Here is a 16,429-nt window from a genome sequence, read left to right as displayed (position 1 = left end):
AATATTTTTGGAAGTGGGACATTTCGTTAAAAACTGTTTAAAATGTGTTCGATAAGACTGAATTGATAGTATTTAACACGAATGCATTTGTTGTGATCCTAAATCAACATCATCTACTAATCTGCTCGGCACATTCATCCATCACTATCCTTACACAGTCCGCTATCTTTTTTCATTCACTAGAAATAGACCAAATTAAATGTTAACCAAACAAAAAAAAAAAAGAGTTTCATGAAGACGGCGAGTTGCTCATGGTTATACAGAGACACAGGGCCGATGACCCCTCCCTCCCTCCAGGGGGCAGTGTGTTCCAAGCTGCTGCTGTGCGGTGGCTGCATGCTCTTCTTCCTCACCGTCACCCGCTCGCTGCCCATCATGCACAACGTGGACCCCCACTTCATCAGCCACGCCCCCTTCCTCACCAGACTCGTCTACGCCTTCTTCTCAATACAGGCGGCCAGGCCCAAGTTCTACTTCGCCTGGACGCTAGGTAAAGGCACAGTAGTGTTACCCTGGGGCAAACACTTTTTCGGTGCGATGCGATGTGAGAGGTTTCTATGTGTGACATTTTGTTGTCTTGTTCTGCTAAATAGACGAACATATCACCCAACATTAGTAGATGGATTAGTTTTTTTTAGATATTTTGGGGTTTTGTTGTTATATTTGCCCCAACAGCTATTCTAGTCGACTTGTAGTCACAAGTAGAAAGTCGTACAGGAAAGGCAATAGAATCGCTGGATGTTTTAAAAAGCACAGTTTTAGGCCTGCCTGTACATTAAGGAAGGAAATGATGCCTGAAAGATTAGAAATGTCTCTTGACTCAAGGGTTAGCCGATTTGCCAAGAACCACTAGGGGTGCAACACAAGGCAGTTTTCCATCCCTCCTTTAATGGTAAAAAATTTGTCCCGCTTATAACATTGACATAAGTAGTCTCATCTTCTAAATAATGCATGTATTGTCTACCTAGATTTGACGATATCTCAACAGCATGTTCCCAAGTTATCTTCAGACAAGTACATCGCACAATTTGTGTTAATTGCATCACATTTAATTTGAACAATACCCCACCACCATAACGTATTCACGCATTTAACTGGCATGACATGAGTATTGATTGGTAACCTAAAATGTTTATCATTAATACCTCCTTTAAAACTGAAATCCTATTTTACCCTAATTTACAAAGTGGCTGCTGCTTTTCTTGGGTGTTTCTCCTTCAGTTAGCGACCTATTTCTTTTATGCCTTTAGCCGATGCCATCAACAATGCGGCAGGGTACGGTTTCAAGGGGATGGATGCCAACGGAAAGCCTTCCTGGGACCTGATCTGCAATCTCAACATCTGGGGAATTGAGGTATGTGGGCAGAAACCAGTTCATGTCCGAACTCCTCTGTAGAAAATGCAGTCACACTGAAAACAAACACCCAAAACAACATGTTAAAATACATTGTCGTAATCTTGCAATGATCTTTGGCGCATATGATGTTTAATTTTCGTCAACTGGCAGTTTGAAATGTTGGAATAACATTATTGTTCTTGCAGGGTAGCATTTTAAGGTGCTTATAAGACACTATTGGTTAAAATCCCAAACCTTCTTCAGCGAATATCTCGAGGAGACATTTACACATATCCTTGTAACCCCCGTTAAATTGTTTTTCAGACCGCTACAAGCTTTAAGACATTCATAGACAACTGGAATATTCAAACCGGAGTCTGGCTCAAATCGTAAGTCATATTTTGGTTGAAGGTCATCATGCACTGATTCGAAGTTGTAATTACAGTGATTGTGCATTGAGAAGTATTTTGTTTTTGTTTGTCGTTGGCCTCTTGTTGAATGAAGGTGAAATTGCCTGTGTCGTGGGTTCCCTCTTCAGATTTGACACCTCTCCCTTGCTCTACACCCTCTGCATGCTTGTATTATCCTTTATATCTAGGGTATACTAGGGATACCTGTACCTCTGAGCCTGAAATCAACAAAATGGGGCCATTTGTAATTTGGTGGTCCATATATGAGCCAAATATCTGATGTCATTTCTAAAATAATAAAGGGACATATTTACGTTTTGCCTACTTAAATGATGGTATCATCCTCAATGGTTTAACCTATGCATTGGTAACCTTCATTACTTGTTGTAATGTGTTGACCTGCACTGTCCTGATAACAATAGTAGAGAATTACGTTATAAATGTATTTTTGGTCCACCACTTCATTCAGTCAGTGAGTTATCGGTGCAAACTGAAACGCCGCCTAGCGTCTAGAACCAGGTCAGGGTCTGACCTGGTAATGAACATGTCCCTCCCTTACACAAAACCCCCAAGCCAATCACCAGACTCCCTGCCCTCCTCTCTCTCCCTAGTGTGTGCTACGACCGAGCTCCTCACCATCCCATGGCGATGACCTTTGTCCTTTCGGCGCTGTGGCACGGAGTGTATCCCGGGTACTACTTCACCTTCATCACGGCCATCCCCATCACTGCAGCCGCGAGGGCCGTGAGTGGACGCGCTCGAGTTGAAGGATGATCAAACGCAGAATAAATACACGTAGTCGGTGTGACAAGGCACTGTCGGGGTTTTCAGTTCCACAATGACACGTGTTGGTTTTTGGTGGTCATGTGTTCATATGTGTGTCTGCATCGGACAGTTTGTTTCAAATATTGAAGTGATCACAGGTAGCATAATAATCACAGTGTTTAATTAGTTAGTAACTGGCTCACGTAACCAAAACAAATGAGTTGTTGGTCCTGATCTTTCCGTTGCCATCTTCCCTCCCTACCCTCCCTCCCTCCCTTCCATTCCCTCCCTCCCTCCCTTCCCTCCCTGCCCTCCCTCCGTCGCCGTCTCAGGTGCGCCGGTGTGTCCGGCACCACTTCCTGTGCTCCAGAGGTGTGAAGCTGCTTTATGACATCATGACCTGGGCGGCCACCCAGCTAGCCATCTGCTACACAGTCATGCCCTTCCTACTGCTGGCAGTGGAGCCCACCGTGGTTTATTACAGGTACGCTGCTGGGAGCGCAGGGACATGGAGCTCAGCTGGGATTTATGTTTCGTGCTTGGACCTCATTTGTTGTTCCTTATGTTTGTTGTTTTTGCCGTATGGGGAAATCTTCCTGCTACTTGAGCTTAGAGTTTCATTAACCCTGAATCAATTTTACGTTTGACTTGGGATAGTTTTTATATGCATAGCCAAAGAAAACAAGTCTATTTAAATGTACTACTTAATTTTCTGGAGAAAAGGATGACGAAGAAAGTTTGTTTCATGCTTGCAGCACTTTTCCCTGTCTATTTTTCCTCAAGTACAGCCGGTCTCCATCTGCCTCTCTTCCAGGTCCATGTTCTTCCACGTCCACCTCATCAGCATGCTGGTGGCGATCGCCCTGCATTCAAAACACACACCGGCCCCCAGACCACCACCCTCTTCCTCCAGCGCCCCCTTCCCCCTATCACCCTATCCGTCCCACTGCCAGGACCCTCATTCAAACAACAACCTCAAGGCAGAATGAATTCCCCCACCCACCACAACCACCACCACCACCACTGCCCCCACCACTGCCCCTCTCTGCCTCCCCAAACAGGGACCCCAGAGGTCCCCTCTTGGCAAACACAAACCCCTTCCCCATGAGAACTTGGGGAAGAAGAAGGGCTCTTCTGTGACCCGACACCACTGGGGAATGTGCTTGGGAAGCATCGCTGTAACCATTACTTGAAATGACGGAAATGTTAAGAATGGCAGACGTTGCAGTCTGATAGTAGGGATTCCAGCTTGAGTGCTTCGAATGTGCCGCTAATGTGCAACAAATGTTCGTCGGGGAGCACACGCCGGCTCTGTTTCCCAGCATCCTCTTGGGGTTGAGCTTACCGATGGCGTTAAGGGTACAGCTTTTTTTTCCAAATATGGTGCGTTTTGTTCACATAAAAGAAGGGCGAATTCACCTACAATACCACTTTTGTTACGGTTGACGTCTATGCCAAGGGCCAGTCTGTTGTAGTACATTTCCTACTGTAGTCCATCCTAAGTGAACTCCTTTCATTTTGTAGTCCATCCTAGCTCCTGTCCATTTCTGCTGCCAATCCATATTGCAGTCAATTTTCTACTGTAGTCCACAACTTACTATAGTCCATTCCCTACTTTAGTCCATTCCTAATGTAGTTCATCCATATTGGAGTAAATTCCCTCCTGTAGTCCATTCCCTCCTGTAGTACTGTAGTAGGAAATGGACTACAGTACATCGCTCTACATGCCAGCCCATTCGAAAGGACAATGGGACAATGCGAAGACCTCTCTCTACTGCTGCTACTTGCTCTTCTATGAGTTGGGCGCTACACAGAATAGTGTCTGACATTAACTTATGAATACACAATGGTACGCACACACACACACACGCACACACACACACACACCACAACACACCATGAACTCAAAAGACCATACACCCGGGCGAGTGCATGCATAAATTGCCCCTGCCAACAACAAAAACAAAAACACACACAGAGGAAGACACACACACACGCTTTGTGCGACTGAACAAAAAGGACTTGCACAGAAGAGGGAGACGAGGCTGTTTGTCTGCCTCCACTCGCCCCTGGTGTGCGTTTGCGTCATCCGTGTGTGAGCTAGTCTAGCACAGACGTCCCTCGACGCCCCCCCCCCACAGCATACTCTCCCGGCTCAAGCCTCCCAGACTACTAACAGCCGCCCTTATAGACCTCTGAGGCTCCGGTTCCCTCGGTCAAATGTCTATGGGAAATAACATGGGGTTCTTGAATGATCGTACATAACAAACTCTGTAGGTGGCGAAGAAGTAAAAGCTGCGTCACGTTTGACCGAGGGAGCCGGAGCCTCGGAGGCGGGACTTATTCCTCAGAGGTGCATAAAGAGACACTCCTGCCTCCCATTGGCTGTGGCCTCTGGCGGCTAGGGGTCAGTCACCAGGTTAACACAGGTGTATCTCATCATATAATTATTCAATATACCGCATCTTATTAATTAGCGGTGTGTTCCCACCAAGTGAGCTGGCCAATCACCAGCAGACACAAGTGAAGAAGCTGCATGTTGTTCAACTTAATGGAAAAAAATAGGGGTGGAATGGTTCACAAAATTCACGGTTCGGTTCATATCACGGTTTTGGGGCCATGGTTTTGGCCATTTTTTTGACGGATACAACAAACCCATGAGTTGTTAATACACTCCTGGTTCAGCCAACTAACAGCTGATTGCTGATGAGGGTTCTCAGTGTAACTGTGGGTGTAATCTGGTGTGTGACTGGTGGATAAGAGAAGGAAAGGAGAGGACAGCGCACGCTCTCTGAGGAAGGGATTGAATGCCACCATGGTTATTAATGATAGAAAATCATGTTTTAAAACTCAGAAGACTACAGTAGAGTTAATGAGACGGACTGTAAACTGATGCTTGTGCCAATCAGGAGCGCTATGACCTCCGCTCAAATTAGGTTACAAGACGTTGTAACCAAATGTTACAACGTTACAAGAAACTATACACGTGTTTATTGTTTGACGGAATGCTACGCGTCAAATGTGTCATATAAAAAACGAGGAAAAATTGAAATGTTGTCAGTGACCAGCACTGGATCATTTGATAGGATGTATGTTTTAAGCTCAGAGATGCATACTCGTCTGCACAACTTATGGTTTGAAATGTTTGTTGAGTGGTTCAGCTTAGTGTCCGGCACATTGAGCTTTGTGTTTATGAGTTGGTGACGAACTGTGAGTGAACAGAACCATTCAACAGGGCCTTGACTAATAACTGATGCGAGTTTTGAGGATATGCAGCTATTTTAACTTAACACCTTTTTTTTTAAAATTGAAGATTAATATTTTTGTATGTTCATGCTGATAGGTTTAATACGAATGTGGATTTAAATGTTTAGAACTGTATCTAATAATGTCTAATAAAGTTGAATATGTTCATCAAAATCAAATTGTCCTCGAGGCCCCCGAGGGCCAAAGAGTCCTCCACGATGGGGGATGAAAAAATGCAAAAATAAAAGGAAAAATGCTTGTTTTTGATAATTATTGAATCATTTTCGATAACTACCAGGTTTTATGGCGCGTTTCACATTGCTGGGAATTAGGGGGAAAACATTTTCTAAATAAATAAATAATGTCTTTCTAACTAAAAGCTAGCTAAAAGGTTAAATTCGATTTTAAACCGTTTTGTTCCCTACAGTATAGGAATATATGAATGTCTAACTAACTGAATATCTAAATAACTAACTTAATATGCTTTTAACCTGGAACTAAAGTCGACAAGAGTTTATGGGGACATTTTTTGGAAAATATATTTTAGCTTGGTCTTATCCAAGGTTGACAAATATCCAAAGATTAGTGTGAAGCTTGGGGTCGCAAGCGCACACTGAGGGCATTTATACATTCATTTCTATACTTGAAGTAAAGAACAGCTATTCCTAAGTTTCATAACCACTTATTTTAACCCCCACCATGAGAAATGGACATTGGAATTAAAACCTTTTGGCCACCAGAGGGATCAGCGACCTGATCAATGATCACCACTGACCACCAGGTCTGGGACTTTTTGACCAAGACCTTGACAGGCGGTCCCACAGAACAGTATTGAAAAAAAAACAATCAAAACAAGACCATAGATTTAGAAATTGTATTCCAGAACCCCCAACAGTATTGATTTATAAAATGTGGTATTTTGTATGTTATTGTGATGTACTTTTTATCTGTTGATTGTGAATCGACTGCATTGGTTATGTTCAAGCAACCCAAAACAAATTGTATTTAGGCCTATTGGTTCAAATTAGAATCGGACCAAATTATATTTCTTATACGTTTTTATTGGGGGGCAGCAGGTGGGGCCCATAGGTAGTATAGCACCGGGGCCCTTAATGACCTACATATGCCACTGTCAACTTGCCACAACTTATGACGACGAAAGGCGATTGACGTGCTCCGCGTAATTTAGCTTACGTCCAAAATTACTGTGGGCCGATCGGAAAACTAGGGCTGAAACTCACAGTGGAACAGCACTTTGGGTGTAGACTGCTCTGTCTGTTGGCAGCCAGACTTTTCATTTCACTGTATACTTGTATGCATGTGACAAATAAAATAAATTAAAACCCTTGAATCAAGGTCAAGTTACAAAGCCTTTTGCATATTTCTAACAGAGCCTGGGGCATCATACAACTATATGCGGGGTTATAATGTCTAAAAAAATAAGACATGATATTATCCACTGGTCTTTTCGACTTGTAGGAATGGTGTCAAGGGGCAGTCGGACAAAATTTAGGAAACCTTCAACAACTAGTAGTAGATGTCCACTCCAGGGATGTCCAACGTGAAGCCTGAAGGGCTCCAACTTGACAGGGGGTACATTTTTTATCATTATTTCTTTCCCTGGCACAATCTGTCCTCCACATAATCCAGCCTTGTCAATTATGAGCACAACCTATTAACATAGTCGTTTGGTTTAGAATGGATTATTCAGAAAATAGTCAAGTCCTTGTATCACAAGGTCAAAACTGAGAAGAGCATGCGCAGCAGATTACTTACGGGCTCATCCAACTAATAGGCACAGTTTAATTACCCAATCAGTGTGGCTTTACTGGCTTATGACGACTAAACTGCAACGCCTCACACTTATCCACCATTGATACCATTTTTTACCGCCGTGATTATCATTATTATATTACTTTGGTTTAGGGTTAACCCTTACCCTATTAATACAAGTATAAGTGAATACCTTCGTTAACATGGAAACCATTGCCTTAGTTAACATGAACAGCCTTAGCAAACACAAACACCATTAATAAGTGGTTACCAGACCATTAGTTAACTGTGAGTTGAATGTAAGTTAATGCTTATGGCATTAAGTAAAGTCAGTTAAGGGTTAATAGATGGACCCTTATTGTAAACTTGAGTAGAAATGTAACTACATAACCATCGTTATATGTGCAATAAATGGTAAAAAAAAAAAAATTAAATAGGGAAGGCCTGGGAACCAGGGAAATAAATGGTGTCATAGGCTTAGTCCACTCTGACCCATCCATTAGACCAAGCATTTGGCTTTTCTCAAACCAATGTAGGGCACTGAAATAACATGAAGGCTACAGCCATTGAGGACGGACCAGAGTTTTAAATAGATCATTTTTATATTTGAACTCCCCAATTCAAAAATACATCTCAAAGACTTTCTGGCAAGGCTTGTTTTATTTCACAAATAGGTGCCCTTTTAAATACAATTCATTGCTCTCAGTAATAATTGGGCTCTATGCTCCATTGTGGTGCAAACTAATCCAGTATGGCCCAAGCTGAATTCCCCTGTCTGCTATCCGTCGCAAGGACTCCATCTGTTGGTGCAGAGTTCACACTTTACCCTGAAGCTAATGGAGAGCAAGTGTCTAACAAGACCTGTTTGGCTTCACAAACAACACTGCTCTTCTTGAGGCTTAAAACAAACATGATCACCTGTAGAAAGTCTGCCTTGTTTCTTAGCCGTCTCTAGGACTGCTTTTCAGGACTATGTCGCTTGTGTTGGTCTCAAAGCATGTGGGAGCGCGAGCATGTGCACGGCTCTGTCCTTCACTGGTGCTTATCTGTGTTGCCATTCCTCGTGTTTTTAATTGTTTATGTTATCTGACTTTTTAGGTATTTGATCATTCAGCAGCAGTCATTCAGAAAGACAAGGGAGATTTTTAGAGGACCAGGAAAAAGTGTTTAGGAGACTTATTTAACTATGGGTGACTTATCCCAGTGTTTCTAATACATTGAGCAGGGGCTGTTTCACGTTGTGAGCCTCTGAACTAGTCACTGAACTAGGAAGATGACTAATTATGTAGCCACCAATGCATCATGGGAAAAGATTCCTGCAAAGTCTAGTTTTAAAAACATGTTTTGGGACACACACATCATGGTCCATTATCAGGTCAGCTGACAAGATCAGTGTAAAACTCACTTTTGTCTCTTAAACTGTGGAAAACACACTGGGAATGTTTTACAAAATAGACAAAAGGTCTTCGATTTTGTTTTAAATCTTTATTACAAACGATATACATGCACCATATAGTTCAGGGGATTAGATGGAAGAGGCCTAACTAGTAAGTAATTCATGTTCCTCCTTCATTTATCATAGTGGATGTTCATCAACACCCAGGTCCTCAATAAATACCTTGTAACATCATGACTCTCGAAATGTAAATAAATATGTTTTTTCGCATATGTGCAGTGAGTATAGTATAGTTAAGCAGTGTATAGCTGGAGACCCCTCGGTCCTTCATGGGGGAGGACATGCAGGTCGACTCCAGAGCATCTCAGATTCCACTCAGTGAGGAATCAAGACGACAATCAAACATGAAATGATTATCTACTTTATAAAGTCGATCTTGAGAACACTAGATCAAACTAGAACTGAACAAAACAAGACCTCTAATCCCGTACAAGACTTAAACATATTGAATATATTAAACGATTTAACGCTTAAAGAAACAAATGAAGGCAGAGATCCTTAACCTAAGGTGTTTATATATTTATGGGAGCATGAGGGATCATCGACATGTAAGCCTTGTATGTGACTTGTACGTTCAAGACGGCTCCAATCTTTAAGGTAGGACATTTGCGTATAATTTTAGAGGTTGGGTATCGTAGGAAGAATACAATTGTGTTATACTATCTGCCAACAAACGATTTGATCTAAGATGAAAGTTTGTTTTGGACTGATGTACAGCCTATCTCTAGGCAATGACCCCCTCTGAGTTCTAGGTTGTATTGTTCTGCAGTCGAACCCCATGATGCCAATCATCATAATAAATAAAACATTTGGAAAATGAACGAGTTGTTTTGAGCGCATCGTTGTTTATGAAGCGCTGTGCAGTCAACAGAGCTGTACTTCCAACATGAACCCCGTGTTTATCCTTTCCAGTTTATTACCTTATCCAGTAAGCCAGGATATCCCCAAAAAAAAACGGTAAACACGATTGTGCTCATAAAGTACTGTCGTATTAGTGCCACCATTTTAACCTGCCATTTTTGAAGCAAACTACACCCTCCTGTTCAACCTCCTGAAGAGAAGCATGGGAATTTGGAGCGCGGCCATACAAGCACTTCTTAATAAATGTCAGAGGGAGCAGGCTCCAGTAGTGTTAATCCCTCATGTCTTTAAACACCTGCTGCTCCCACACTCTTTATTGCTTGGCAACAATTCATACTCTTAAGTTGTCCCCCCTTCGGTTTTTCTTTTCCATCACTTTCAAAACCTATTTTTATTCTTCCATACCTCTGAATGTTTGATTGCGTATGCAAGGGAGGCTGTATTGTATAACAGTGCCAGTCATGCACATCATTCACTTCATGTCATTTAAGATCAAATATTATGTTTAAAAAAGTATAACACAGTATGGCCAAATGACAAACACATCAAAATCACTGAATAGAATAAATAAATGCATAAAAGCCTTTGTTTGATAAAGTTTGATCAGGAATCATCCAAGCAGACATTAGTTTAGTTATCACTCATCAAATGGGGCAGCAATGTTTGGTCCTGTTCAAGACGTTGTAAAGGAAGCAGACATGCTTGGTATGTCGTTGTACTGTTTTTTAAGTTATTACAAAGATGGGTGCATAGTATCGATATGCAAAATAAATACTACCTGCTTCCGAGTCCTCTCTTTCAGTGAGTTGAGGTTCACAAGGTGCAGAAGAGGTAACAACGGTGTGTAGAGAGATGAATAAAAGAGTCACACACCATGGTCTATGGACCAATGTCACAATGTGTTGTCATGCTGTGCTTTTGTCCAGGTAACTCTGGTGTCAGGATGTACAGTCTCAAAATAATAGTCTTTGTTCAGTCAATACATCTTTGAAAATTAATATCTTTTTTTTTTGAGAATTATATCAGCCCTTTTTTTTTTTCCTTCCGCCGGGCTTCATATAAGATCTTGCTTAACACTTTTCAAAATGGATACATGTGGCTGTACATGTTTAAGGATTCTATCCCTCAATAAAAAAAAAGTTTGAAAAGCCACCGGTGACTATGAGCTAACTCTACGTGTGGAATGGATTCAGAGGTCTCTAGGCAGTAGAGACGGGAGGAGATACGTTTGTTCTTTTTTTATGATGATGATGATGATGATCAGGATAACTCCACAACCCCCAGGCGATGAAGGTCAGAGCCCGCGGTAAAAGTCCACCTGCCGCAGAGTAGCAGCAGTTGTCCGGGGAGCCATCAGTCCGAGAGGGAAGGGTGACGCCATGCTTGAGTCCCACTCGTATTACAAATCTCTTATCCAAGAATCAAACCTCTCTCTTGGAATATCTCCGTCAATATCTCCGATTATATGTTGTTTTTTTCCAGCAATCCATCTCCGGGCAGGATCCATCGATCCCAGACAAAAATGACCGTATAATGACAAAATGAAAAAATAAAATGAAATAGTAATACGTCTCTTGTGCAGGCACGAAACCTCATTATTTGCCGACTTCTGCGAGAACCAGGGTTTGTGTCTCCGCGATGCCCGCCTTCGCTGCCTCCTCCCTCGCTGCTGCCTCCTCCTCCTTCTTCTTCTTCTTCTTCTCGTCGTCCTTGAAGAAGAGGAGGGGGAACATGCCCAGGATGCAGCCGATGCCCACGCCGATGCCCTTACCCTGAACAGGTGGAGAGGGGTTCACACCACGTTAGATAAGATAAGATAAGATACTTTATTTGTCAGACAGGTCTGACATTTTTCATGTCACACACCACAAACAGAAAACAGAAAAACACAAACACATAAACATAAAAGTCCCTTCACCTTCTCCTTGATCTAGAGCAGGGGTCAGCAACCTTTTCAACATGCAGTGCCAGTTTGACATTTTCTCGTTAATGAGTGTGCCTTAAGCAACAATATATTAAATATTAAGATGATTTATGACCAAAAACATTTCCAGAAGATCTGGAATTGTTTTATTTCCATATAGTCCACAATCATGCATCCACATTTTAAATGTTTGTGTTGTTGCTATATTTGCTACATGGGCTTACAAATTATAATTACACATGTCCCATCTTAAAACACCACTTTCAGAAAGTCATTCAAAAACATATTTGCACTGTGAGTAATGTAAAAAACAAGAATAGATGAGAATATTGGAACCATCCACATCAATATCTTTAAGACATGTACAGCATTGCAAACCAATGTGAAGGCGATGCATACAGGCCACTTGCAACAATATTTTAAATATTTTCTTCTCAATTGATCCCATTTCAATTTAATCATATTTGCACTGGGAGGAAATGCCCAAAACAGAATAAAGTGCAAGAAAAATCTGTAGTAATAATTATGCTGCCGTATTGTGCGGTGAATTTTTTTAATAATAATAATAAAATACAATTAAAAAAATCTTTTTTTTGTTATTTATTATTGTGCCACGTGCCAGGGGTGGCACTCGTGCCTAGGGTCACCGACCCCTGATCTAGAGGTTGATTCAGTGTTGAGCATGTGGATTGATTGATGCACAAAAGAGTGTTTCAGGTTGATCTTGTTAGGACGGTAGGACAGATACAAGCTGCCTTTAAAGGGTTCCTTCACAGTGGCCCTGAGTTAGGACGGTAAGACAGATACAAGCTGCCTTTAAAGGGTTCCTTCACAGTGGCCCTGAGTTAGGACGGTAAGACAGATACAAGCTGCCTTTAAAGGGTTCCTTCACAGTGGCCCTGCGTTAGGACGGGGAACCTTGGCAAAGGTACAAGCTGCGCTTGATGGGTTTCTGCACACCTGGGCTTTTCTGGAGTTGGCTGCCATCTAAAGTTTGAAATTAAGTGGGCTAAAGAGAACAAGGCATTGGTGCATTGGCTGCATATCTAATGTGACTATCGATATAATAATAATAATAATAATAATAATACATTATTATAGTGTGTGTGATATAGTGTGTTTCATATAGTTTGTCTTTTTCAATCATATGTTTAAGAGATTAAACTTAAACAGATGACATCTATTAATTGACACGTTAAGAGCTTTTTTAGTATACTTTTACAAGAACACAGCCATGAGTTAATATTAACTTCAATTACAATCCAGAACTGCATGTATAGGAACAGTTGTACATTCATATCATGTTGCAGATCCTAATTAAACCAGCTGAATGACAGTGTACACTGTAGCACTAGCAAAGTCACACCATGTAAGAAATGTAAGCTCTCCTTTTCTGGCATAATGAACACCTGGTTACAAGGGCACTGTTATGTGGCTGCCCTGATTCTGTCCAAAATGCTGTGACTTATTTTGATGTTTAAAATGCGTTGCACTCGTTTAATATACTCTTCACATTAGTTTCAGTTGCTGTAAAATATCAGAACCCACTGCCGTTTGATCCTAGTACGTGCTGCTTGCAATGCAATACAAGCATTTCAGGACCTTTAATGACTTCCACTGTTGTGGTTGTTCTTATGACTGAAAACGTGAAACTTGAAAGGCAAATGCTGCTTGAAAGGACATCAGACGGTTCTCTTTTAACGGAGAATACCATGAGTTGAATTTGAGTGTTTTCCCCAAAAAATATAGGTTTTTAGTTGTATGAATTATACTCTTTGTGTTTATTTGTCAGTAAACATTTCATTGATTTGTGCTGTTTGTGAGTGTATCTTGTATTTTCTCAGTGAAACTTGCTGTTTACATTTTTATTTATTTAAATGTACCCAAGAGACATTAAACGCAGTGGCTAGTGACCTCACATGGAACTGAGCCAATCAGAAGGAGCCTGCACCAACAATGCGGTTGGAGCTGCCCCAGATGTTTATCAACTTTAGTTAGGAGGGGGGGGTATTTTAAGGGGACTCTGCGACACTCATGACTGTCACTGCACCCCCCTTCTGAACCCCATCCTGTAACATTAATCTATTCTCTCACATATTGTTTTCCATTTGTTCCTCTTTATACTTTGAACTCTGCCAGCTATTTTATTCACCATTTTTGTATTTTATTATGCCCTACATTTGATCAATTCAATGATTCATTACTTTTATAAATAGATTTTGAACTCATATTCACTGATAGACTTCATTTTATATTGATTCGAATAAGCCGAATAAACCTTGGGGAATGACATTGAGGAAAAAAGAAAAGTATAAAAAAAATCGATATCATGAGAAGAAAACGACAACAACCTAGAAACGTACCAGAAAATCAACAACACCAAACAAGCACTCGACTTGAGAGGGAAAACCGAAAAGAGCAGGAGCTCAGAGCTCAAAGACTCACTGCGTGAGAGCTGACTCTCGTCTGCCACATGTCTGCCTGCTTGGGGTTGAGGTCTGGGATCTGCATGCCCAGCCGACAGGCCAGCACCTCCACGTAGCCTGCCAGGCTAGGGAGACCAGAGACACACACAGGAGGGGAGGGAGTGGGAGAGTGATTAATGAGGGAATGTGTGCTGAGATATAACACGCCAAAACCGTCACTTCTCCACACCGAAGGCGAAGAAGAAAAACCTTGAGCGTACACATCAATCATACTGTGGATAGACTCAATAGATACAAACAATTTCATAAAACGGATGATATTTACAGTAATAGAATATAATGTACTATAAAAATAATATGAGTGTTTCTCTAACTGGCTGATGTTTAGGAATTAAAGTGCCTCTACGACAAACACATAATATTAAACCTTAAGCATACACACATCAGTCAAACTGTGGATAAACTCAATAGATACAAACAATCTGTGTTTTAAAAATGTGAGGTTTGCGATAGACTACAGCATAATGTCGTAAAATGGCTGACATTTACAGTAATAGAATATAATGTACCATTATAATAATAACACGAGTGCTTCTCTGGCTGAATGCCTAACGCAGAAACACAAAATATACTCAAATTGTCATTTGTGAAGCAGGCACAATCCCTCAAATGAACACATACACACACACACACACACACACACGCACACGCACACACACACACACACATAATTACATTTCAGAGCGCCGCAAACTAAAAGCAGCAATCGGAACGGAGACGCCGGCACCAACAGCTGGTCCACTTGTGGCCCGTGCCTCTGGGGCTGACATTTTAAATGCCGACGTTCTGAACAGCGTGACGTCCTTCCCTGCGGCGCAACAAGGCCCCCCGAGTTAACAATCAGGGGCCTCACTGACAACCCAACACCCAGGCGCCCTCATGAATATTGATATTGGAGAATAGATGCCGTCTCCCGTCCCCCCGCAACCCCCAGCCTCTGAGACGGATACAGCGGGATTTGCATGCACGCATCAAAAGGGGTGGAGAAACGTCCACCAAGGGTGTTATTGTAGACTTTTGCTGTTACTTTATACAGACGTGTGTGCATAGAGGTTATAAAAAAATCCACCATCAGACAACGAGTAGAGAAAACAATCGTAGATCAGCTTGCACTGTCTGAGTAGTATTTAGGCCGTGTGGTTCGTCTGCACAGATAAACACAAGCCTCACGCATTTAAACAGATGAGTGTGCTGAACGGAAATGTAATTAGGTTCCAAGAAACCATCTCCGATACGTCTATCAGGAACCGATAGGGTATATGTCTGCGTTGTTACTGGGTGTTCAGTGTTGAGTCAGCTGGACCTCTGAGGAGTACTAGGTGGGGTCTCTCCCCCCTACAGAGCCACTGGGGTGTGTCATTAATGTCTGGCTTAGCGCCCAAGGTGGAGGGGATGATATCTTTATTAGATCTCTTCCCACAACCGCATCGTTACAATACTGCATTACTATACAGTACACCCAGTCCTCAATCATATAACAACCAAACCAGTACCATATCTCTACCACACAACCACAAACCATTCCGCAACCACACATCAACAACACTACCATACCTCAATCACACACCAGTCCATAACCCCACCACAACCACACCACTACCATACCTCAATCACACAACTATAGCACAACCACTAACCATACCGCAACAACACTACAATCACAGCACTACCATACCTCAATCACACAACTATAGCACAACCACTAACCATACCGCAAAAACACTACAACCAAGCACTACCATACCTCAATCACACAACTATAGCACAACCACTAACCATACCGCAACGACACTACAATCACAGCACTACCATACCTCAATCACACAACTATAGCACAACCACTAACCATACCGCAAAAACACTACAACCAAGCACTACCATACCTCAATCACAGAACCCCACCACAACAACATAACAACAATAATCCATGCCAGGACATCACAAACATACCACAATTCCTAACCAACAAGATAGTGTTTGGCGGTAAGCACACACATGCTATTGATCATTTCCTCATGATTAAAAGGAAGGCCGTCATCATTATTATTTCATGGGCTGTAATTAGGTATACTGGAGTGTTAGTACTTGAGCACCCTCACACAGACAATGGTTAACAGTGTTGGGCACAGCATAACGTAGAGCAATGTTAATGTGGAAAAACAGCGGGCTAGC

At 41.9% G+C, this 16,429-nt stretch overlaps 2 protein-coding genes across 2 annotated transcripts in view; one reads left to right on the top strand and one right to left on the bottom strand.

The window, feature by feature from the left end:
- Nucleotides 1-6,015, top strand: part of mboat1 (membrane bound O-acyltransferase domain containing 1) — a 13,002-nt gene extending 6,987 nt beyond the window's left edge. The window contains exons 8-13 of the mRNA XM_030369577.1: nucleotides 298-490; nucleotides 1,251-1,354; nucleotides 1,661-1,725; nucleotides 2,358-2,490; nucleotides 2,844-2,995; nucleotides 3,326-6,015. Of these exons, the coding sequence (XP_030225437.1) occupies nucleotides 298-490; nucleotides 1,251-1,354; nucleotides 1,661-1,725; nucleotides 2,358-2,490; nucleotides 2,844-2,995; nucleotides 3,326-3,500 (822 nt within the window). The 3' untranslated portion in view covers nucleotides 3,501-6,015. The remainder of the gene's footprint in view (nucleotides 1-297; nucleotides 491-1,250; nucleotides 1,355-1,660; nucleotides 1,726-2,357; nucleotides 2,491-2,843; nucleotides 2,996-3,325) is intronic.
- Nucleotides 6,016-9,000: 2,985 nt separating this feature from the next.
- LOC115553403 (transmembrane protein 65) overlaps nucleotides 9,001-16,429 on the bottom strand; it is a 35,828-nt gene continuing 28,399 nt past the window's right edge. The window contains exons 7-8 of the mRNA XM_030369586.1: nucleotides 14,217-14,322; nucleotides 9,001-11,619 (exon numbers count right to left, since the gene is read on the bottom strand). Of these exons, the coding sequence (XP_030225446.1) occupies nucleotides 11,443-11,619; nucleotides 14,217-14,322 (283 nt within the window). The 3' untranslated portion in view covers nucleotides 9,001-11,442. The remainder of the gene's footprint in view (nucleotides 11,620-14,216; nucleotides 14,323-16,429) is intronic.

This window comes from Gadus morhua, chromosome 11, assembly GCF_902167405.1.
Source record: "Gadus morhua chromosome 11, gadMor3.0, whole genome shotgun sequence".
NCBI classification, from domain to species: Eukaryota; Metazoa; Chordata; class Actinopteri; order Gadiformes; family Gadidae; genus Gadus; species Gadus morhua.
This window is presented reverse-complemented; position numbering and strand designations above follow the sequence as displayed.